Source organism: Stegostoma tigrinum, chromosome 24, assembly GCF_030684315.1.
Source record: "Stegostoma tigrinum isolate sSteTig4 chromosome 24, sSteTig4.hap1, whole genome shotgun sequence".
NCBI classification, from domain to species: Eukaryota; Metazoa; Chordata; class Chondrichthyes; order Orectolobiformes; family Stegostomatidae; genus Stegostoma; species Stegostoma tigrinum.
Window position 1 is genome coordinate 13,620,323 of NC_081377.1, and position 26,370 is coordinate 13,646,692.

At 40.2% G+C, this 26,370-nt stretch overlaps 1 protein-coding gene across 2 annotated transcripts in view; it reads left to right on the top strand.

Annotated features, from left to right (window-relative positions):
- The window catches only part of angpt2b (angiopoietin 2b), a 215,908-nt gene that overhangs the window by 101,648 nt on the left and 87,890 nt on the right, over positions 1-26,370 (top strand). For both annotated transcript variants that reach the window (XM_048558424.2, XM_048558425.2), the window contains exons 6-7: positions 2,658-2,779; positions 16,891-16,992. In XM_048558424.2, coding sequence (XP_048414381.1) covers positions 2,658-2,779; positions 16,891-16,992 — 224 coding nt within the window. The remainder of the gene's footprint in view (positions 1-2,657; positions 2,780-16,890; positions 16,993-26,370) is intronic.

A 26,370-nucleotide genomic window follows, 5' to 3' on the forward strand; every position in this document is an offset into this window, starting at 1 on the left:
CTCTGGCAGGGTATTCTCTGCACTCAGACACATAGCCTTGACAAGAACTCTAGAACTGTTGCAATCATATGGTATTTAGTTATACTTCACCCTAGTGACTTCAGTCTTTCTCTGAAACAGCTGGGAAAATTGGAAATGTGCTAGTTAGTTTGATGGCTATAAATAAAACTGATCAATTAACAAATTTCACAGTGAGAGATCAAGGATTTTTTCTTCTCCAAATCAACAATTAACAATAATTATTTCACACAAATAATAGCAAAATATATTGCAAATGTTGGAACTCCGAAAGGTAACCAGAAAATGTTGGAAATATTCAGCAGGTTTGGCAGCATCTGTGGAGCGAGAAACAAGCATTCACTTTATGAGTTGCTTATGAGTCTATTTCAGACAATATTCATTATGTTTTCAACATCTCGTGGACAGGTGTTGTGAATGGTCAGTGTCGGATGTAAACTCTGGTCAATTCTAGATGCCCTTTCTGACAGCATTTAACTCAACAAAGATTATAGATTGAATGGGGTCCTTCTCGGGCATTTGAATGACAACTGTTCTGATGAAATTATTGCCTTGTTTATGATTGCCTAATGCAAATCACTATATATAAAACCAGAAAGTAACTGAATTGAAGGAACTAAGTAAATTTTCCACTTTCCGTAATATGTATCAAGAAGATTTGAGTACATCAGTAATGGAGTCTTACTTCAATTTTATAGGAACCTGATTAGACTACACCTGAAATACTGTGTGTAATTTTTGTCTCCTTATTTCAGTAAAGATGTTACTTTCATAGAGGGAATGCACCAAAGGTTCATCAGACTTGTTCTTAGGATAGTGGGCTTATCCTACGGGCAAACTGAGCCTGTATTTTCCAGTTTCAAAGATTAAGAGGTGATCTCATTGAAACTTGCAAAATACATGAAGGGATAAACAAGGTAGATGCAGGTAAGATATTTCCCCTAGTTGGGGAATTAAATTAAAAAGGAGGGAATCGCCGCTGAGATCCAAGATGAGGAGGTTTTGTTTTTACTCAGATGGTTGTTAACCTCTGGAAGCTCAGACCTTGAGAGTGTTTAAGGTAGAAATTGACAGATTTCTGATTATCAGTGGTGTTCAATGTTATGTGGATGGGATGAGGGAAAAGCATTGAAGTGTATGTTCAGCAGCAATCATATTGCTGGTGGGACAGGCTTGATGGGTTGAATGGCTTTCCTGTGTTCCTAAGTAGCTTGATCAGACCTGTTGTTCCTGATCAATTCTTCCAAAGTCAGTACTACTTCAAGTGATGTCCAAATTTCCAATGGACTCTGAAAAGGGTGGAAGTGAATAGTGTCAGGTGAGTCGACACAAGCCACTCTCTCAAATCCTGGAAAACAATATCTGCTATATCTAGTTAAAAAAATGCCAAAAATAAAACTTCATTTGCAAGCAAACTTAGGATTTATTGGCTTTTGAAACATGAAGAGGTTTAGGGAAGCTGATGGAAGTTGCCTTGAAAATCCATTGGAATCAGGAGCTGAGGGAATATTGGTGGGGAACTTGAGAATTATGTGCCTTCTCATGCAATGCCATGAGGGGGACAATGAACGATTAATGAATTTATAAGGATATAACCAGGCAATTTGTAACTCTTGCCTGAAATGTTGAATAGACAATTCAACAGACTATTCCCACCTGCTCATAGTATTGTGCTTACCTTATCATTATTCAGTCTGCTACAAGGCTCTTGAGTTGACTGATGGTGTAACACAAAATATTGATCCAATCCATAATACAACTAGAATGACTTGCCCTTCATTTTGTGCAAGGGGTCAGCAGACCTATGTATAGAGATAAACAGACTGAAATGGAGCTTGCATATTTTAGACTTATAAACAATGTTCATAAATATGCAAATGAGGACACTTGAACAACAAATGCAAAAAGCACCGGAGCTGAAAATCTCCAGCCTTCAAAGAGTTTATAAGGAAAAGAAATGAAAGATGCAAATGTAGTAATTATATTTTTATTACTCCTATCTTTTCCCTCCCCTGAAATATGATCAGCAGTGCAAAATTAAACAGTGTCAGATGCAAATAGCTGTGATCTGCCTCAAGGCAACATATGGGTGATTCCCTACTGGAGTGTCGGGCAGTAATTAATATTTAAATCCTGTGTCAAATGTGCAATTTGTGAGCATCATCAATGGTAGCCCCAAGAGGTAATAAGCATACAGGTAACCTGTCAGAATTATTATTTTATTGTTTATTTTAATAAATAAATACTTGCTCATAGGTTAAGTTGCTGCCCTGTTGGGATGTGAATCTATTTCCACAAATTTACCTATTCTGTTGTTGAAACAGCTTCTACATGCTATTTCATCTGGAAAAGCGGAGAAAATGATATTTCTGGGCAATCGGTGCATCATCTGACCAGTTCTCACTGACTTGGCTTTGTCACAGTCCTACCACGAGGAATAAACTCGGGAGAGTAGAAATTAATGTCCCTCTCTCGTCTTACATTATAAGTAGTAATAAGCCCCCCTTTCTCCTTAGTAAGAGAAGTATGATAAAGCACCTTTCTTTAAGTTGCAATAAGTGACATTAACACTGTGAAGTCCTGTATTTTTTTAAAAATTTGTTCAAATAAATTAACACCTCTACTGTTCTATATCACAGAAATTAAACAGATTGCCAAAGATCAAGTTACATTTAAAGACTGTGCTGAAGTGTACAAATCAGGATTTACTACAAGTGGAGTCTATACTCTACATATCATCAACGCAACAGAAACAGTGAGGGTAAGGTAAAATACGTCTCTGCCTTCTTTAGAAGAAGTTCTGCTTTTAAAATCATTTTGCTCTTTTGATTTTACAATGTCTTTTTAAATCTTTATTTCCACATCTTCACTTCAGGCAGCACAATTCATAATCCCAAGATATGTCAAGGTGTTTAACAACCAGTGAATTACTAATGAAGTGTGATGTCAGGAAAATTGTACTCAGTCCACAAGCCACAATGGAATAGATAACTAGTTTACTTGGCCCCAGAGATATTGATTATCAGATAAATATTGACTTGGAAACCAAGAGTTACTTTCTGTTAAAATCATTGTTATGGTTCAGAAATATAGTTTTGCCTGTAGTGCACTTTGAGATTCCTGAGAGGCTGAAAAGCATTACCTAAATCCAATATCTTCCTTTCTTCAGTTTCTCTAATGAACTTCAAAATAGTGCCAATGTATCTTTTACCTTTGATAGTAGAAGTGTATTTCCCTAACATCTCATCTGAAAGATGGCAAAGTAGTATTTCACAATTCCTCATTAAAGTTTTAGTCTGGATTATTCCCTGAAACCTCTATAGTGGAACTTGAACTAAAGATCTATTGCTAAAGAAATAAGAGCATTTTTTTCTGTGCCAGTATTGTCATGGAGAGTGTGTCCCACTGATACTCAATACTGATCTATTCAAATGTTTTAGTTGGGGTACTAGAATAGTAGATCGTACATTCATGCCCCTGTTCCCTCACAATACATCTCATTTCATTCAAAGCATATTGTAGATATGTGGGAGATGATTTGTAATCAGAATGGGAGGTAAATTCGGGGAATGTCAACACATCATTCCAGAATGTCTGACTGAAGAGCATAAGTAATAGATTTTTGCAGTTGTTATTTATTTTAGTTCATCAATGCTGGGTGTCCAGCAAGATTATAAAGAAAAAATTAAATAAGTACAAAAATAGGAATGATAACGAAAGAATTCTTTTTTTCATTTGCTCTGAGCTGCTGTTAGATCCATAGTTCTGAATCAAGAGTCATTTCAAATATTGTCTTTCAGAGCCCATTGCAGGGGCAACATAATCAATGAGCAGGAAAGTATAGTACAATAAAGTAACCTTGGGGCATCTTTTGAGAGCTTTGCAAATGCTGATTTCATTATCATTTATTGAAAGTATGCAGAAGGTAACTTCAATATTGCACCAACCACCATTTCCATTAAACCCACAGACTATCAGATTTAGATGCTATTAACAATAATCAATGTGTCTAACTTAAATGATATAGTTTTAGGCTGTATGTTATTGTAATGCCGAACTGTTGAATGTTGCAGGCTTAAAAAGACTAATTTCCTAAACAGATCAAGGCTTTGCCTTAATGGGAGCATATTAAGAGTTAACCAAAATGTACAAATAAATTTTTTTATCACATTTATTTTTTCCTTTTTGCTTTTACCATGGTACACGTCAATGCCAGGATTAAGAGATTTTGATTGTCAGCGGTCAGAACTTCCAGTTATCAAGGGTGTTTCAAAGTAATCCGGTATTTACCATCCACCATTATTTTAATTAAAAATCTTCCATCCCTACATGAGGAAGTATCCAAAAGGGTTAATGGTAATAACAAAGAACCTAAGCTAAAACCTCACCTAATGTAATACCAATAGCATACTGCTGCAAACTCTTATTACATTAAAGTATTGCACTCAGTTCTGATATGTATGTTACATCAGGTTACCACTAACAATGTTTCCATTGGCACAAATGTTGTAGTTTGCAATGTCCGTTGTCAAACATTGGATTATGACCAGGACTAGTGATAATGTTGGAGTAGTGGTTCATATGGAGATGCCCTTTGGAGGGTCATTGCAAACTCAAAGGGCTAAATGGCCTCTTTCTGCGCATTCGGGATTCTGTGATTCTATGATCAGCATCAGCAGTGACAATAGAATTTTGAAGTAAGAGGTTAAATAAGTGAGGACCTTTGCTAGTTGAAAGCCTGAGGAAAAAATGATGAGTAAGATGAATAGAAAGATCGATGTAGAAATTGTTAGACAAGTAATTCATTTACTTTATTCAGGTCAATGAACTTTACAACCATCGATGCATTTTTGCCTAAATCACACCTATTCTGTTGCCAAGTTAACAGATCAGTGCATCACTAAAATCACTTTAGCCCTTATGATTGATACCAAATGTTATAAAGGGCAATTCACACTATTTAAAAGAAAAGAAGGTTCCTCATCAAGAGATTCATAATCTAGCATAATTAGAAGTGAATCCTCTCTCATTTTTCTTATCTCTTTTACAATGATGTTTTATGTGGGGTGTTTGTGAATTTAAGCTATTCTTTCTCTTGAAGAGATGTAATGAGTTGCATGTTGTGGGTGTTCTATGTTGGAAGTAAATATTAATAGCTACTTTAGTGAAGGTGGGTGGCTAATTTTCACCAGTTAAAGAGCTTTCTGCTAAAATCACTCAAAAATAGTGATAGTTCAGGTAGCCAATTAAAGGAGTGATGAAATGCTCCTGAGAACCTAATTGCCCGTTTCATAGGGAACAACTATATGAAGACTAGTTGTTTATGTCAGCATTGTTTTTATTATTGTGAATGGATGTTAGATAGCTCTTAGTCTTTAGATAATCATTCCCTATGATAACAGCAATTATGTTCTTGAGCTGCTAAAAATAAGTCTTTAATTGGTTACCTGACCTATCAATGGAACATTTTGTAACTGGAGAAATTTAGCATCAAAACTGATGTAAGAGAAACTTTGAAGCCGGAATGTACATCACCATTGGATTAGGACCAGGAGTACTGATAATGCTAGGGATAATGGTTCATAAGGGAATGCCCCTTGCAAAGTCATTGCAGTCTCATTGGGCTGAATGGAGTGTATTTATCCGCAATCTGTTGCGTGCTAATCTCCTAACCTCATTTGACCCATCTCCATATATGTGGATTTGCACTCAACTTCATTGATTTGGGCAGAAGATGCATTGTGACAATGTTAACTGATTAGTAATCCAGAATCACTGATCACTGTATTAAATTCACTCATATCATTTAGGGAAGGAAATCTCCCATCCTTACATCATCAGGCCTGCAAACAATCCAAGATTCTCAGTAATGCAGTTGACCCTTAACTGGTCTCTCATATGCCACCCAATTCAAGGGTACTTAGTGATCGGCAAAAATGAACACCTTGTCAGTAATGCCCACATCCCACAAAACACAGAAGAATGACATAAAACTTTAGTTCTCTGGATTGATAATCTAAAAATTAATTTCCATTATGAATGAGGACCTTAAGATGTATCAGCCAGTTACAACTCTATCACATCTTTAGCTTTATAAAATATCCAAAAAATTGTAAGAGAACTTTGTGAGAGAAGGAATTGTGAGAGGTTCAGAGATCAGATAATAACCTTTGACAGGAAGACACTTGATGTCATGGCATTAAAAGAATGTAAGAAGCAACAAAAATTATACTGAGTGAAGGATGGAAGGTGATTGATATCTTAGATTCCTTCGTTCTTCCTTTCCATTGAGAGCAATGACCACAGATGTCTCAGTGTGATTTCTAAATTTCTTTTTCTCCCTCTGTCATCTTCAAACTTTGTGTAGTGAACTTCTTTTCATTGTCCTTATTTATTCTCTGCAGCTAGGGCTCCCATTGTCTTCTTGTTTCACTGCCAGACTTTTATCTTACTAACCCATTTGTAATCAGTCATGGACCTGTAAACAGGGCATTCTCAAAACAGCTCATCATGAACATTTTCTTGCATAACTACTTATACTCATATAATCCTAATACCAAATTCTATACATTTAAAAACATACCTTCAATCTAACTAGTAACACAGCTTTGGGAATCTGTTTGCTTCCTAACTGCAATGAGCACTTCCGATTCATGAAGCAGTTGACTTGATTTGACTCAACTCAACTCACAAAGGTCAAATATCCTAAGCATATATTTAGAATTAGCCTTTCATCTACCAGAATTTATACAAATACATACAGAAAGGTATCCATAACTTGTAAAACAGAACAGATTTTAAAAAGTTATAAAAATAGCAACATTTCCTTCAAAATCATTAAAAATAAAATTTGACATTTGCCACAGAAGGAGATAGTTGGTGATAACAAGCTCAGTCAAAGAGATACATTTTAGGATGTGTTTTGAAAGAGAAGAAAAAGAGATCAAGTAGGGATTCCAAAATTAAGGGCCTGGGGAACTAAATGCATAGATGGCAATGATAGAATTAAGAAAATCAGCAAATCATGTGTGGCCAGAATTAAAGGATTGTGGTTGATCCTGGATGCTTGAGGGAATGAAGGAAGAAATAGGAGTAAGGAAGCAGTGAGGCTATGTAGAAATTTGAAGACAAAGGAAAGAAGTTTAAATTCGCAGAATTGCCAAACTAGGAGCTAGCATAGGTCAGCAAGCACAGAGCTGTGTGAGGTAGGATGCCTATCAAGCAGAGTTCTAGGTCAGTTCATATTTACTGAAGCAAAGGAAACATTAGGAAGAGATCGCCTTCCACTACTCCCGTTACGCAGGGTAGTCTTAGCAGAAACAAGGGTACTGGTTTTTCATTTGGAGGTAGTCTGAAGCACAGAGAAACTGAAAATAGACAAAGTACCACTGAACAAATGGCTTTCTTATGAAAAATCTCCATGAACTGACTAGACACAACAAAATTGGGAAAGGGGGAGTGGAAAATTACGGAACGAGGGGCAAGTGTTGCTGAGAAGCAACTGAACCAAAATTGTTTCTGTTTTTGTACTGAGGAGCTAGGTAATTGAATCAATCTTCTTTGCGAGACTTTAAGCATAAACCTAATGCCTTGAGGATCAGCTTGAAGTGCTACAATATTTTTAAGCCGTTTATTAGTTCAGCATTGAGTTTAATACTTGTAAGCTAATACCTCTGCACATCCAATTCTGAAATTAAATTTGCTGAGCTGCTCTGCAATCAGGAGATTTAGCCATGGAAATACCTACAGAGAAAAGCCATCTGCCTCATGATTCACAGGATACTGGTATAACTATGAATGGTCTTCGACCAAAAAGAAAAATGTTGGTTGCCTGGCAACAAAGCAAGGACTTATATTCCAGCTGCGTTTGCATTGCAGTCCTTCTGAGATAGTGTCGACTTCAAACCATTGTTGCGGTGGTTTTGACATTGGTGCAAAATCAGACTCTGCAGTTGATCATGCGCTAGTCACGGACTCATGCTGAGCATCCATTATTTTCCGATTTCTGCACCAAATTGACCATGTGGATCATGTGAAGTATGAGAGGAACACTTTCTACAGCCATTCCTAAGCCAGGAAGCCTTCTACATTATGCACGTTAAGCATTAGTTTCAACTGTACTCCTAATAAGCATTATCATACATTAAACATAAATCTGTTCAGCACAGATCAATATTTCTAATTTTAGCAGCTTCAGCATTTCAAACTGGAGTGTAGACCAATCTTCTAAAGAGGTTTATTTTATGACTTACATTCTTGAATACTTAATAATGTAACATTGGCCTGCTTAAATTACCAAAGGACATTTAGCTGAAATATATTTGGTGCTTAAAACAAAGAATTCATTCACACTGTGTAACTTTTAGTCATGGTGTGAAGACTTAGCATAATTTGTCAGTATTAATAATGTCACAGGCGATAGGGTTAGGGTTAGGGTTGAACGACCTGTGTTGTTCAAGTGGCAATCTTCACTCACAAGGATATAGACAGCTGCTTCTTGGTACATGGGAACAGTGCTATCCTGACATAGACCAATCAATATATCTGACAACAAATGCTGGAGATCACAGCTGGCCAGACAGCATCCATAGAGAGAGTGCAAGCTAATGCTTCAAGAGATAACACGGTGTGAAGCTGGATGAACACAGCAGGCCAAGCAGCATCAGAGGAGCAGGAAAGCTAAAGTTTGGGGCCTAGACCCTTCTTCAGAAAACGTTTCAAGTTTAGATAACTCTTCATTAGAGCTGAAATGAAGTGTGAAGGGGACAGCATTTATGTTATAGTTTGTGGTGGAGGGCCATGTGGTGAGGCCATAGTGGAGGTAAAGTGCTAGTGGAGAAAAGATATTGTTAGTGCAGGTTAAGTGATCAAAATGTGAGCATGGCAGAACAGTGGTGTGTCTACCTGCCAGACTTGAAAGAGCAGACAGTCCCACTGGGGTGAGGGTGGTGGGGTGGGTTGGGGGGGGGTGTGGAGAGGAGTGCGGTGAAGGAGGTGGGTGGAGGAGAGGACATGATAACAGAGAATGTAGCAAGTAAAACTATAAGAAAGGGAAGAAATGGGAGTTGGTTCAATATTGAGTTCAACACATTCAAATTTTAAGTCCAGAAAGCTATAAAGTGCTGAGTCTAAAAGTAAGATGTAGTTCCTCCAGTTTGCATTGTGATTCATTGCAGCATGCTGTGGATAGACAAGTGGACATATGAGTGGGACGCTGTGTTAAAATTACCAGCTATGGTAAGATCGGGGTCTTGCTTATGCACTGACCAGAGGTGTTGTGCAAAGTGTTCACAGTCTGCATTTGGTTTTTTCAATGTAGAGTATGCCACATTGGGTGCAGCAAATACAATACTTAAGATTGGAGGAGGTACAGATGAAATGCTGCCTCACCTGGAATGATTGTTTCAGTCCTTAGATGTTGAGCCAGAAGGAGGTGAATGGGAAGATGTTGCACCTTCTGTAGATGTCCTGTAACTTGTACCATGTACTGCGTCCCACCCCAACAGGACTGCCTGGTCTTTAAAGTCTGGCACATGACATACCATTATTCTGCCATTCTCACATTCCAATCATTTACTCTGAACTATCAACATTGTTTCCTCACCAGCACCCTATGTCCACCAACACCACACCCTCCCCCATCCATTCAACTATTTCATAATTGCTATCCCCTCCACATTTCACTTCAGCTCTGATGAAGAGTCATCTAGACTCAAAACATTAGCTTGCTCTCCCTCTGTGGATGCTGTCTGGCCTGCTGTGATCTCCAGCATCTGTTGTTTTGTAATTTGCTCCCGCAAAGTAGGTTACCAAAATTGGATAGTGCATGTTTTGACATTCTGGCTTCTTCAATATTTCACCACTTCACCTGACAAAGGAGCAGTGCTCTGAAAGCTTGTGATGTCATACAAACATGTTGGACCATGACCTGGTGTCATTTGACTTTTTTTTACTTTGTCTATCCCAGTCAAACATCGGCATCGCCACATTGTGTTCTCCGATATTGGACTTGGAAGTGGAAGAAGTGAGATAAACCCTATAGTCACATCATTGAAAAGGCCAGGCACCCTGATTGAAACTGAGAAATGCATTTGGAGCCTATGTTTCTGCCAGAAATCATTTAAAAATACTGCAGAGTGCTCGTGGAAATATTTTGTTGCATTTGCAAGATCATGTTGTCCCATTGTCACAAGGAAAGCGGAGGATACAGAGTTCTGCCTGCACAGACCATGTAAGGATGGGGACTACATAGACCGTGTCTTTCACAGCTGCATTGGCAGTACCATGGGGAAATGGAGCAGAGAGAAAAACTTTGCACCATTCCCTTTAGGAGCTTGGAGCTTACATTGCTTGACAATGTTGGGAAGATGACTAGCTATTGAATGCACTTAGCATCTATGTATCCGTGCTGATCAGGTCTACTGTATCCTGTCCCAACAATGCCCTCATATGAGACCTCTGCAACAGAGCACATCAGTCACTTCACCCTCTAATGATGTGGCAAATGAAGCATCCTTTTCTCCTGACCTGACTGAATCCCATTCATGCTCAGATGACTCAAAGCATTCTGATCCTCAGTCTATATTAATCTCCATGTTAGGACTACTGCCAACAGGTAGGATCAGTGTCCCAAAAACAACTTCTTCATCAGTGCAGTACTGTTGCTTTTTCTCTTGGGGGCAACTGTCAGGATTGATAGCATTTCTTTGTTGCCGGAAGTAAACAATCTGTAGCAACACATTGATGTGAGACAATATCAGTGGGATGTAAAGCAGGAAGCTCACAGTTGCACTGTAACCTGCAACCCATGTTTCTAAAAGTCAAGATGACTGGGTTTCATACTCATGGAATTTAATAGAATTTCAGTAAAGGATAATGATGTAATTCAAAGTCAGGATTTGTGTAAAGTGATGGCACTGCTCACACGTACCAACTGCCTTTGGCTCACACCAAGACTGCATGCTATCATCTCAGTGCTTATTGCACTCAATCAAACATCAAACCTTTCAGGCCCTTTCCAACCCTTCCAGACAAGTATGCAACAGGATTGAGTTTTTTAAGGACAAAAGCTGAAATTGCTGGAATAGGTCAGCAGGCCTGGCAGCATGAGTGGAGAGAAATTAGAGTTAATGTTTCAGGTCGAGGGTTCTGAGGAAGGGTTATACAACCTGAAACATTAACTCTGATTTCTCTCCGCAGATGTTCCCAGACCTGCTAAGGTTTTCCAGTAATTTATGTTTTTGTTTCTGATTTATAGCATCCACAATTTTTTCAGCTTTTATTGAACTTCTTAAGTGTTTCAGAGCCATTTTTCATTCAGAAAAGTAAAGAATATTCCTTCAGATTCCTAACTGGTGCTTTGTGGATGGTGGATAGACTTTGAGGAATCAGACGATGAATTGCCCTCACAGAATTCTCAATCTTTGACTTGTAACTGTACACACACATAGAAGCGCGCGCGCACATACACACACACACACACACTTCTGGTCAACAGTAGCTTGTTGTTGACAGTAGGAGACCCAGCACTGATAATGCCTTTGAATGTCAAGAGTAAAGGTTAGATTCTCTCTTTCGATATGGTTTAATGTCCGACACTTATGATGCATGAATGTTACTTGCCACTTAACAGTTGAAGTCAAATGCTGTCCATGTCTTGCTGGGTACAGATACTGATTGCATTCGTATGGGAGGAGTAATCAACAGTGCTAAACATTGTGCTATCTTCTCAAGGAGGCTTCCTCAGTATAGGAAGATACTTTCCACCATTTGTCTTTTGGTCCTGCTGATGTGATGCATGTAATTACAGTTTTAACTTGGAGATAGAGTGGGGAAACTGTTGGCATTGACGGATTTCACAATTTTCCATGAATTTTGTGACATCTAATCCAGAATGGGCAAGTGTGAGATTCAAATGTGGCTGTGGTTTCCTACCTGAAACTTGCTGATAATTTAAAGCGAGGCTGTTGACAATATTATCACCAACCAAATCCAACATTGATTAAAATTGCCAACAGATGACACCGAATAGAGACTAGCAAGCAGGAACCTTTGCTAAATCCTTCCATTCAAGAGGCTTAAGGTCCAGTTTGTCTTTCACTACCGGATATCACCTTCATCCAGAATTATGGAATTGCCATCAAGCAGAAAAAGGTCATATTCTAAGGCCTGAGAACTTGCTGAAGTTGATGACTGAATGAAGATAGAGGGATGCAGACCAAGAAGGGAAAGGAGAACGGCATAGTTACAAAACATGAATTGAAAATAGTGGGCTCCTATGAGGAGTTGAAGAGGAAACAGAAGACGATGAGGCTTGGAGCATAGGCCAGCTCTTTGCCAGATCTCTAGTACCACTAAGTTCTGGTGAACTTTGTAAAGTTGAAGCAAATCTTAATTGAAGGCCTATGAGATATTTATGTCGCAATGCATATCCAGTTCTTCAGATGAAGAAAATTAAATAGGCTTTCACAATTACTGTCATCATAAAAAAACAGGATCATGCTGCATGTGAAGTACCTTACAACTTGTACAAGAGTGCCTCCCATGACTTCTAACTTGACTGCTTATTAAGTAATTATAGGTAACAAAGTGAACATTCCCATGAGGTAACAGTAGGTAAAAGATAAAAGGAATGCAAATAAGGAAAGAAAGAACATTTAGTTTCTGAATCCATTAACCAATAAGCACTGATTTCTAATCTTAAGAACATCCATTAACGCTAAACAAATTAACTTTCAAACAATGAATTAAATTGAACAGCTGTAAAAATAAATTCTAAAGCTTCACTCTGCAGTTCTCTGATTAATGGTGGGGCAGCACAGGAGAGCAGTAATTCTGTTCATTCATTTTGAACTTTTCCTCTGCCTAACAACACATTCATGAGTGAGCATTAATGCTGTTTCTGTGTCACCTCCGCTGGCTGATGACAGGGACATGAGAAAGCATTAAGGCAATTTACAACACATTTCACAACCCTCCCTAGACTAATTACAGGAACACAAGAGAATAATAATGCTGCAAAAAAAATTCTGTTGTATTAACAACATAACAGTGCATCAACACTGCTGCGTAACAGTTGAGTGAGTGGGAAAATGCATGCCTAATGAAGTATCATGTGGAAAATGGATAAACAGGAAGGCAGATTATTATCTGACGAGCTTAGATTCCCTACAGTGTGGTAACAGGCCCTTCGGCCCAACAAGTCCTCAGTGCCCTTAGGATCATCCCACCCACACCAATCCCCCTATAACCCACACACCCCTGAACACTACAGGCCATTGAGCACGGCCAATCCACCCAGCCCACACATCTTTGGACTGTGGGAGAAAACCCACATAGACACAAGGAGAATGTGCAAACTCTGCACAGATAGTTTTCCGAGGCTGCAATTGAACCCAGGTCCCTAGTGCTATGAGGCTGCAGTGCTAACCACTGAGCCACCGTGCTGCCCACTAGTGATAGATTGGGAAAGGGAGCAGCTACAATGAGAATTGGGTATCCTTGTATAACAGCTGCTGAAAGTAATCATGCAGGTGAAACAGATGGTGAAGAAGGAAAATGGGATGTTGGTCTTCCTAGAGATACTATCTGTGCTGTGCTTGTATAGAGGTTTGGTGAGACCACACTTGGAAAATTATTGGTTTAGTCTCCTTATTTGAGGAGGAATGTCTTGACTATGGGAGGTGTAGAACAAAGGTTTACCAGATTGATTCCTTGGAATGGCAGGATTGAGGTCTGAAGAGAGACTGGATTGGTTAGAATTCTATTCACTGGAATTTAGAAGAATACAGAAAGATCTCGTAAAAACCTTTAAATTCAAATGGGACTAAACAGGGTAAAAACAAGAAAGATGCCCAGAACCGAGAGTCACAGTCTTAGGATACGGAATTGTCCACTTAAGACTGAGATGAAGAGAAATTTCTTCCCCCATAAAGTAGTGAGCATGCGAAATTCTCTGATACAGAAAGCAATTGAGATCAAAACATTTAATGTTTTCAAGATGGAGTTAGGTATAGTTCTGAGGACTAAATGGATCAAAGTGTACAGGAAGAAAGTGGTGAGCAGCCATGATAATATTGAACGGTAGAGCAAGTTTGAAGGGCCATATGGCCTACTCCTGCTTCTGTTCCCTATGTGTCAATATTTAGGTTTCTAGTGCAACACTTCTTTCATTTTTACAACACTTTTCATGACACACCAAAGTGCTTTATCGCTTATTAAATATTTTGAGATGTAGTCATTGATGTATCATTGGAAAACATTGTTTTGCAATTTGCAGACACAAGGTATGAAAGCCAGAAGCACACAGCAAGGTGGGGGCAAATGATCAGAGTATTGATGATTGCCATAAGACAGCCCAATGGAGAAGAGTAGGTAATGCAGACATCCCCACACATCTTGCCCACTAATCAGTTTTCCATTCTAGATATCAGTCAGCACAATGGATCCTCGAAGGAGTGAGGCAAAAGCCAAGCCTGTGGCACTAGAGGTGGCTCAGCTGTGCAGCAGGCAGAGAAGAGGTTTGCAGGGGTAATACTGATTGGTGGTTCTTTAGTTAGAGGAACAGAAATGTTTCTCTGCGGCCATCAACATGACTCCAAGGAGGTTGGTTGCCTCCCTAGTGCTGAGGCCAGGGACTTCACAGAATGTCTTCAAGATATTCTTTTCAGAAAGGTGAACAGCCAGAGGTCATGCTCTGCATTGGGACAAATGGCATAAATAGGAAGGGGCATATGGTCCTCCAATCAGAATTTAGGTAGCTGAGTAAAAAAAATTAGTAGGCAGTACATTGAAAGTAGTAATGCCCAAGTTCCTCCAAGTTCCATGTGCAAGTGAGTTGAGAAATAGGAAGATTAGGCAATTGAGTGCACGGTTAAAAAAATGGTGCTTGAGAGAAGGCTTTTTTTTTCCTGGGGCACTGGGATGGGCCCGGGGGAGATAGTTTCAGGAAAGGCAGACCTGGGTGTTAAATATTCCTGGCTACAAGGTATTCATAAAAGATAGCAAAGAGTAAAAAAGGAGGAAGGTGGCATTTTTGCTTGACGAGCTCATTATAGTACTGGGAAAAGAGGATGTTTTGGAGGTTTCCAAGATGGAATTGACTTAGCTAAAGTTAAGGAATAACGATGCTGAAATTATATTGCTCAGTGTAATGCAAAGTCCACCAGCTATTGGGAAGAATATCGGGTAACAAATCTGCAAGGAAATTACCAAAACATGGGAGGATCATGTCACAGTTATAATGGAGGGTTTTAATTTTTCATTTTGGCTGGGGTCATGATAGTACAAGGGCCAGCGAGGGTCAAGCATTCCTCAGTAGTGCTTAGGAGAATTTCTGACAGCATCTTGCGTCCAGTCTAAAAAGAAGGAAGACATTGTTCAACATAGTTCTTTAGAATGTGATGGGCCAGATAGGTCAGGCGACTAGTAGGGAAACCTTCAGGGGCTAGTGTTCAGTGTATGATAAAGTTTAGTGTTATAATCTCATCTGGTAATACTACTGGACAAGTCAGATCCCAGAATGAAATCTAGTTTAGCAGATTATTTTTCAAACTTTTAACGTGGTGATCTTTCGCTCCAACAAATATGCATACTTCAGCGATAATAGGAACTGCCAATGCTGGAGAATCTGAGATATCAAGGTGTAGAGCTGCATGAACACAGCAGGCCAAGCAGCATCAGAGGACGAGAAAAGCTGATGTTTTGGGTCTGGACTTTTCTTCATAAATCGTCCCTAGTCTAGCACTGGCACCTCCACATCATGTCTATAAGTTTGGCATAACCATTTCTTTCATTTCCTGGTCCCAAATATTTAATAGTCCTTTTGTTGATTATTCACACAAATGAACTTAAATTTTCTTCGCTTTGAATAACATCTTCAGAGTTCTAACCAAACTCTTTTTGCCTGTAATTTTCAATACAACATCCTACCCTGTGGTAATATATATTTCCTAGCTGTTCTGAACTCAATTCCTTCTGCACGACAAACTGTTCAGACATCTAACCTCATCCATGCTTTCTGTGAACTGCCATGAAAGGACTTTTCAAGCTACTGGTTTGTCCCCAAAGCAACAATAAAAACCCTATTTCTTCTGAACTAAAAGCAAGCTAAATCTCTTCAATATTTAATTTTTCAATCATAAAACTCTCACAATGCATACAAATTTCCCATTATTATCCAGGAGCTGCTGTTTCATACATATTGGTTATAAAATCATGGCTCCAGGAGGACTGGCAAGCTAATTCTTAAATCTCTCTTCCTGGTGGACCTAAATCTACATTATGCTAGTTCAAACTCTAAAGCGATGATAGTGGGAAATGACATTGGTCAATCCAGAGTGGAAATAATCAATTTACAGAGATTGGATATCAATGGGACAAGAATGAGCTGAAGAGCTGGAACCAAAGGTTATTGGGGAAGCAGTATCTGAACAACTGGTTATTTTCATTGAAGAAGGCCTGCCCTTAGTAGATCACCATTACATTGCAATAACTTCATGATGCCCTGTCAGAAAAATGAAAAGCAATCAAATAAATTTTTCATTGTAGTTGTTGAAATAACATCATCTTTATTTCTCAGTCATTTCCATATCAAAATTTATTGTTTGAAAACCCTCAGATTAGAACAAACAATGCCAGATGATGCTACCAAGAACATAACAAACTTGACAAGTAATTGGCTGAAGGACTTGCCGGATTTAATGGGAATATATTACAATGATATTGAAAATGCAAAAAAAACTACTTTAATTTCATATGGAAGTCAACAGAGTGAAGGGTGTGCTGAGAAAGCAATTAAAATTGACTCTGAAGCTTCTTTTAGAATATCAGCAGAAGTTATTTGAATTACTACATCCCATTTCTTCTCTGTAGGTGTTCTGTGATATGGAGATCAATGGAGGAGGATGGACAATCTTCCAGCATCGTGAAAATGGGAACATAGACTTTCACCGTGACTGGAAAGAATATAAACTTGTAAGAAGCACTTCAGTTTTGATTTAAGAAATAACTCTTTGAATTTGATATCAGTAGCATCAAAATAAAATGCTTTTATCTAGAAATTGGTATCAGAAAGTAATTTGCGTTTATGTCCAACAGAAGAAAAAAATATTTTTTAAACTATTCTAATGCCCCAAGGCCAAATTTGGGATCCAGCTTACAATCATAGAGTCAGAGAGATGCATAGCATTGAAATAGACCCTTTGGTCCAACTCATCTATACCCAGCAGATATCCTAAATTAATCTGGTCACATTTTTCAGCATTTGGCCAATATCCCTTTGAGCTCTTCCTATTCATTACCCACCGGATATCCTAAATTAATCTAAGATAACAAGATGTCGAGCTGGATGAACACAGCAGGTCAAGTCGCATCAGAGGAGCAGGAAAGCTGACGTTTCAGGTCGAGACCCTTCTGCAGACCCTTTTTCTGAAGAAAGGTCTCAACCTGGAACGTCAGTTTTCCTGCTCCTCTGATGCTGCCTGGCCTGCTGTGTTCATCCAGCTGTACACTTTGTTATCTCAGATTCTCCAGCATTCGCAGTTCCTACTAGCTCCTAAATTAATCTAGTTATGTTTGCCAGAACTTGACCTATGTCCTTCTAAACCATTCCTATTCATAAATCTTTCCAGATGCCTCTTAAATATTGTAATGTACTCTCCTCCATCACTTCCTCTGGCAGCTCATTCCATACACTCACCACCCTCTGCGTAAAAAAAAATCCCCCTTAGGTCCTTTCACAATCTTTCCCCTCTCATGTTAAACTTATGCCCTCTGGTTTTGCACTCCCCTACCCTGGGAAAAAGGCCTTGATTATCCACCCTATCCATGCCTCTCATGATTTTATAAACCACTGTAAGGTCACTCCTCAGCTGCTGACATTTCAGGGAAAGTAGTCCCAGCCTATTCAGCCTCTCCTTACAGCTCAAACCCTCCTACCCTGGCAACATCCTTATAAATCTTTTCTGAACCATTTCAAGTTGAACAACATCTTTCCTATGGCAGGGGGTCTAGAATTGAACGCAGTATTCTAAAAGTGGCCTAATCAATGTCATGTACAGCCACAACATAACCTCCCAATTCCCACACTCAGTGCACTGACTAACAAAGGCAAAAACATCAGTTGCCTTCTTCACTACCCTGTCTTCCTGCAACACCACTTTCAAGGATCTATGAGCCCGCACCCCAAGGTCTCTTTGCTCGGCAACACCATTAAGTGTATAAGCAGCTGGATGAAAAGATACATTTTGAAGATGCAAATGGAGAACAGCAAGAGATTTTATGTTAAAGCAAATTCCTTGGAGGAGGAAGGGGTAATGAAAGGGCCAAACGTTCTATGGTAGACAGTGTTCTGCTGGAGAGATATGGAGCATGTTAACACTTAGAACTAAGCTTGAAATGGAAGCTGAGTGCGCAATTAAAATATTCTGCATGTTAAAATGGTGGAAAATGATCCATAAACATTTGAGGCAGATTTACTTCTGGATCAGATGCAGTTGAATAAAATAGATAGTAAGAATTACCCTATGCTGGAGTCAGGGAAAACACAGTGTGGAGCAGGAGCAACACAGCAGGCCAGGCAGCATCAGTGAAGCAGGAAAGGTAAGGTTTCAGGTCGAGACCCTTCTTCAGAAAAAAACAGAAGAGTCTGAAGAAGGGTCCCGACCTGAAATGTCAACTGTCCTGTCCCTCTGATGCCGCCTGAGCTGTTGTGTTCCTCCAGCTCCAAACTGTGTTTTACCAGCCAAATGAAAGGATTTGAAGATCTCTGGACCAGTAGAACACGGATTTCTGAGTGGGAAATTGAGATGGAGGGTGATTTGGTAAGTTGCTATAGAGTCAGAACAAGTAGGTTTTAATTTAGAATGAAAAAATAGTTGCAACAGGGAAAGAATTTGGAAGCTTTCAACGCAATGTTGCCTGCTACCCATAGCAACACAAAAGAGATGTTAAAAAAACTTTCTCAGATACCTTGGCCATTTGTAGACTGCAATATCATACTTCACATTAAACAAATATGAACAACAAAGAAGAGTTCTCACAAGATGAATAAAGGTTTCTTTTAATGTTCAATTATGCTGTTCCAATACTGTATGATTGTACATTGAGTCTGGTTAGGGACGAGTAACTTTATTTGTAAAGTAAACAATATCTTAAATTTCAAGTATTTGCTAAGAAAATAAAGTCACAAGCTTTCATGATTTCAGACAAACATAAGAATTTTACAGAGCAAGAACTGATTAGTCAAACAGTCAACATTATCTTTCTGATACTGTAGCATACAGAAGCAATATGAAGTAATCATGACTTAACAGGCAAACTGGTGGTCAACAAGTACATGTTAACTGACATATTAAATGGTGAAACCATGGCCTAATGGCATTATTGTTAAAATATTACTCCAGAAACTTAGTTAATATTAGGGATGTGTAGATTAAGTGGAGTAGGGTTATGGGTCTGGCGGGATGCTCTAAGGATTGGTATGAGCTTGTTGGGGCGGCACAGTGACTCAGTGGGTAGCACTGCTGCCTCACAGCGCCAGGGACCCGGGTTTGATTCTACCCTCAGGTAACTGTTCATGTGGGCTTTGCACATTGTCCCCATGTCTGCGTGATTTTCCTCCATGTGTTCTGGTTTCCTCCCACAGTCCAAAGATGTGCAGGTGGATTGGCCATGCTAAGCTGCCCATAGTGTTCAGAGATGTGTAAAGTAGGTGGGTTATAGGGGGATGGGTCTGGGTGGAGTGCTCTGAGGATCGCTTTTGGGCTGAAGGTCCTGTTTGCACACTGTAAGGGTACTATGATCCTGGGTGAAAAGATTCAAATCCTGCCATGGCAGATGCTGGAATTTGAAGTCAATGAAACTGGAATTGAGGGTCTCATGATGACCAAGAGATCATTGTTGATTGCTATGGAAAAGCCCATCAGGTTCACTAATGTCCTTTAGGGAAGGAAATCTGCCATTCCTATTTGGTCTGACCACATGCGACTCTAGGCTCACAGCAATGTGGCTGGCCATTAACTGCTCTATGGACAATTAATGATGGGCATTATGTATTGGCCTAGCCAAAGATGCCCACATCCCATGAGTGAATAAAAAAACCAACATTTTAATGCCAACATGTAGAAGGTGCTGCAAAGTAGCAAATCTGTTGAAATCTTTACTGTAGAGAGTTACCAGTATTGGACCATTAAGAATATTCAAGGCTGTGTGGACAAATTTTTAATCAGTGAGCGAGTCAAAGGTTATGGGATAAAGGCAAGAAAGTGGAGTAGAGAATTATCAGAGCATCCATGATCTTAGTCAACGGTGTAGGAGACGCTGTGGTTGGACGGCCGACTTCTGCGCTTGCATTTAATGGCCTATAGACTCCTGCTTCTGAATGCCTTCAATCTTGAATAGAAGTATCACATTTGCTACTTTCCAGTCTACAGCGACCCTTTCTAATAGCCAAGGTATTCTGAAAATTTAAAACTAATATATCCACTATTTCAGGAGCCACTTCTTTTAACATCCTAGGATGAAGCCCGTCAGCATCATGGTATTTGTCTGATTTTGGTTTTAACAATTTTCTCAGCACCTTTTTTTCTGGTGATTGTAATTCTTCTAAGTTCTTCACATTCTGTCACATTCTGATTCATAATTACTTCTGGGATGTTATTTTTGTCCTTTATGTTGAAGACAGTAGCAACGTAACTATTTGATTCATCTGCTGTTCATCTGTTTTCCATTATTAATTGCACAAACACACCCTCAGGAGGACCAACTCTCACTTATTCCTTTTTTAAATGCCTATAGTAATTCTTACTGCGTATGGAGTCACAGGACCGAGCATGAGTGGGCCTTTGTTTGAACAATTGTAGTGGACCCCTGGGTATGCAGGGTTTATAGTCCTTGGTCTTGATCTAATACGAACAATCTGGGAATATTCCTTCCTTTGTAGTTAGATGAAGTGCATTCAATATACTAAAATGCACTAAAGGCACCTCACAATTGTAACAGGCCAAAGGAAATTGACACCAAGGGAATGAAAGAGATATCAGGAGAGGTGAACTATGCCATGTTAACGGAATTATTCTCAATGTCATTGTTAAATAACATACATCTAGAATCTCCATGATGTTCTGTTGGAAAATCACAAAAGAGGCAGTAAAGTGATCAAGGAATTTCAAGTGAAAATGATGTCCAATGCAAATGAGTTCCTGCTATATTTTGTTTAATTTGACGAAGCGACTTCTTTGCAGATATAATTGTGGTGTGTAGAGGACTTTTAGATGAGCACACGAATATGCAAGGAATAGAGGAATATGAACCAAGGGCAGGCAAAAGGGATTAGTTTATTTTGGCGCCATATTTGGCACAAAATCATGGGCTGAAAAGCCTGTTCCTGTGCTAAAGCCCATTCTATGTTCTATATTTAGCTCACTGGAAGATTAGTCACCCATAAAACAAGACCTACACTCAGATTGTATTTATCTCCATTGTGAGTTTCCATTAATTGTACCCAGTTGCAGATTTTGTGCAAAGGACATACAAATCAAAAACAGGAGTAGGCCCTTCATCCTGCTCAACTTTTTAACACGATCATGTCCATTCTGATTGCAACCTTGAATACATATTGACTGCTTCAGATCAGCTTTCAATCCTTTGCTTCACAAAAATCCATCCATTTCTGCCTTTAAAAATTTTTGAGGACTCTACCTCAGTTACCCTTTCCAGGAAAAGAGTTCCAAAGCCTGAGAACCTTCCGAAAGAAAGAAAATTGCTGAACCTCTGGTTTAAATATATACACTGACACTTGAACAGTGAACTTTAGTCTGAGGTTCTCCCATTAGAGGAAATATCCTCTTTACCTAGGACCCTTCAGAATTTTCTATGTTCAATTAAATTGTTTCTTACTCTTCTAAAATCCAGTCGATATCAGCCTAGCCTTTCCAACCTTTCCAGCCTTGCCCCAGAAAGCAACATGCTCATTCCAGATATTAATCTAGTAAACCTTCTCTGAACCACATGTAATGCATTGGTGTCCTTCCTTACATAAACTAACCAATGTATGCACAGTATCCAGATCTGGTCTCTCCAGTGCCCTGTGCAATTAAGCCATAAGCTTCCAACCTATCCATTTTAAAAACTTCCAAAAAATATTTACTGAGAAACTAAGTCTTGTGTGCCAATGTAACCAATATTTCGACATATTTTTTCAAAATCATTTTCAAATATTAAAACATTCGCAAGTGATATACTGGATAAACTGGTCAAAAATGCTTACATAATGTCATTACCCACACTTTCATCTTTCCATTGCTGTTCTTAAATACATCAAGGAATATTTTCTAATCCAAAAATGATATAAAATGATGCTCAATTGTTCAATTTCAGGATAATGTTTACATTCTGTGATATGAAAATATGTTTGAGAGAAAACTTGCAGAAACAAAGCATCCAAAAGCCAGTACAGTTGTGAGTAAAATTTGCACCCAATTTATGAATCACAAAAGAGAAAATGTCCGGTAGTCTAACTTGTCTATTTTGCACGAGCAGCAAGCTTAACTGGCTCATGAGTGCTTGTGTTTCTTATGCATACTGATAGATCCTTCAACATTGGAATGAATTGTTCAGCATGTGGTTTTATACAGTATTTCAAAAAGTCAACAAAACTAAAACAATGAACTTAAAGGTTAGAATTGGCAACAATTCAATGGTTAACAGCCTAGTTGAGACTTTATTTTCAATTTAGAACATTCAAAATTTGCCTCAGTGATAATGGGAACTGCAGATGCTGGAGAATCCAAGATAATAAAGTGCGAAGCTAGATGAACACAGAAGGCCAAGCAGCATCTCAGGAGCACAAAAGCTGACGTTTCGGGTCTAGACCCTTCATCAGAGAGGGGGATGGGGTGAGGGTTCTGGAATAAATAGGGAGAGAGGGGGAGGCGGACAGAAGATGGAAAGAAGATAGGTGGAGAGTAGAGTATAGGTGGGGAGGTAGGGAGGGGATAGGTCAGTCCATGGAAGATGGACAGGTCAAGGAGGTGGGATGAGGTTGGTAGGTAGGAAATGGAGGTGCGGCTTGAGGTGGGAGGTAGGGATGGGTGAGAGGAAGAACAGGTTAGGGAGGCAGAGACAGGCTGGGCTGGTTTTGGGATGCAGTGGGTGGAGGGCAAGAGCTGGGCTGGTTGTGTGGTGCACTAGGGGGAAGGGATGAACTGGGCTGGTTTTGGGATGCAGTGGGGGAAGGGGAGATTTTGAAGCTGGTGAAGTCCACATTGATGCCATTGGGCTGCAGGGTTCCCAAGCGGAATATGAGTTGCTGTTCCTGCAACCTTCGGGTGGCATCAATGTGGCACTGGAGGAGGCCCATGATGGACATGTCATCTAAAGAATGGGAGGGGGAGTTGAAATGGTTTGCGACTGGGAGGTGCAGTTGTTTGTTGCAAACCGAGTAGAACTCCACCTCTTCCTCCGTTACATTGATGACTGTATCGGCACCGCCTCTTGCTCCCCAGAGGAGCTCGAACAGTTCGTCCACTTCACCAACACCTTCCACCCCAACCTTCAGTTCACCTGGGCCATCTCCAACACATCCCTCACCTTCCTGGACCTCTCAGCCTCCATCTCAGGCAACCAGCTTGTAACTGATGTCCATTTCAAGCCCACCGACTCCCACAGCTACCTAGAACACACCTCCTCCCACCCACCCTCCTGCAAAAATTCCATCCCCTATTCCCAATTCCTCCACCTCCGCCGCATCTGCTCCCACGATGAGGCATTCCACTCCCGCACATCCCAGATGTCCAAGTTCTTCAAGGACCGCAACTTTCCCCCCACAGTGGTCGAGAACGCCCTTGACCATGTCTCCCGCATTTCCCGCAACACATCCCTCACACCCCGCCCCCGCCACAACCGCCCAAAGAGGATCTCCCTCGTTCCCACACACCACCCCACCAACCTCCGGATACAACGCATCATCCTCCGACACTTCCGCCATCTACAATCCGACCCCACCACCCAAGACATTTTTCCATCCCCACCCATGTCTGCCTTCCGGAGAGACCACTCTCTCCATGACTCCAAAGTTCGCTCCACACTGCCCTCCAACCCCACCACACCCGGCACCTTCACCTGCAACCGCAGGAAGTGCTACACTTGCTCCCACACCTCCTCCCTCACCCTTATCCCAGGCCCCAAGATGACTTTCCATATTAAGCAGAGGGTCACCTGCACATCTGCCAATGTGGTATACTGTATCCATTGCACCCGGTGTGGCTTCATCTACATTGGGGAAACCAAGCGGAGGCTTGGGGACTGCTTTGCAGAACACCTCCGCTCGGTTTGCAACAAACAACTGCACCTCCCCGTCGCGAACCATTTCAACACCCCCTCCCATTCTTTAGATGACATGTCCATTATGGACCTCCTGCAGTGCCACAATGATGCCACCCGAAGGTTGCAGGAACAGCAACTCATATTCCGCTTGGGAACCCTGCAGCCCAATGGTATCAATGTGGACTTCACCAGCTTCAAAATCTCCCCTTTCCCCACTGCATCCCTAAACCAGCCCAGTTCGTCCCCTCCCCCCACTGCACCACACAACCAGCCCAGCTCTTGCCCTCCCCCCACTGCATCCCAAAACCAGCCCAACCTGTCTCTGCCTCCCAACCTGTTCTTCCTCTCACCCATCCCTTCCTCCCACCTCAAGCTGCACCTCCATTTCCTACCTATCAACCTCATCCCACCTCCTTGACCTGTCTGTCTTCCCTGGACTGACCTATCCCCTCTCTACCTCCCCACCTATACTCTCCTCTCCACCTATCTTCTTTTCTCTGCATCTTCGGTTGGCCTCCCCCTCTGTCCCTATTTATTCCAGTTCCCACTCCCCATCCCCCTCTCTGATGAAAGATCTAGGCCCGAAACGTCAGCTTTTGTGCTCCTGAGTTGCTGCTTGGCCTGCTGTGTTCATCCAGCTCCACACTTTATTAGCTTATATTCAAAATTTGCCCACAGGTTTTCACAGTATTGTGTGATTAGCCCATTGTCTCTATTGTTTTGAAGCAGAATCAGTGGACCTGCAACATTAACTGTGCTTTCGTAACATAGATGTTTCCAGACCTGCTGAGTTTTTCCAGCAACTACTGACTTTGATTCACTATCATTCACATGGCTTCCTGGTATCTGTCAGTATCATATGAATTTTAAATAAACTCCAGGATTTCAACACATAATCTAGGTGGCAGTTTGGGAATGTATTGTTGAAGGTGCCATATGTTAGAACAAAAGTTAAATCAATTTATGATATAGTTGTTAGAAATCCCATTGCACATTCTCAGAAGAGCAGGTTCTACTGTTTAAGCAAAATACATAAGAAACCAGGCAAATCAGAAAACAGAACAGCAACACTAGTTCAGGCGACAATTGTGCAATAAATAAACAACCTGAAGTCAAATTGCACCACCTTCAACAGAACTATGGACTTTATAAGTGGACAATATTCAGAAAGGAACAGGGTTAAGTTAAGAGGAAACCTACTTATGAATAAGGAAAGAAATTGATAAGTTTACTTGCTTTTTTTGGTTCTCTTTGCTGTGTTCTTTTTCAAATGCAGTTACTTTGATATTTTTTCCCAGTCCTGATGTAGGGGCATACCTAACATGTTAACTTGTCTGTTCTCTTTATTGGCGCTGATTGATCCTACAGCATTTTAGGGTTCTCTAGGTGCAATGGCTGGAATATATTTCCCATAGAATCAAGTTCGGGAAGAACACTTTTTTTTATCATTTCTCCCATTGGTGATTTGCCATGGGGACAAGGAGAGAAATTGAGCGTTGTCAACACTTTAGCTGCTGGTGTTTCCCAAGGAAAAAATGCTTCATAAGTAACTGAAGAGCTCTGAATCATCTTGGGTCTATGAAAGGCAATCTAGAAATTCTCAAGCAAATCTCCAGTCAGTCTGAGGTAAATTCCAACGGTGGGGATTGAGATCAGTAAGTTCTTTTGCACAGCAGGAGATGAATAGTGATTGCCTGTTTTCTATTAGGTATCAAACTATCCTTCCCTCTGCAGAAGGGTGTCAGGAATTTGTGAAAGACCTCCAAAGGAGACAAAAAACTTGCTGGGAGGTTGGAGGAGGAGGGGCGGGGAATGGGATGGTCGTCGTGTGGCTCATGATTTCCCATCTTAGGCAGAATCCATGTAGTATATTCTCGTATTAGTAAATGAAAAACAGCTGCATACCCCTCATATTTGTGGTAGAATTTGTTGCTCAGATGTATTCTTGTAGACATTGTAGTTATTTTTGGTTACATCCCAGAAAGAGAAGAATTTATTCGCATCCTGTAAAAAATGCGAAAATTATTA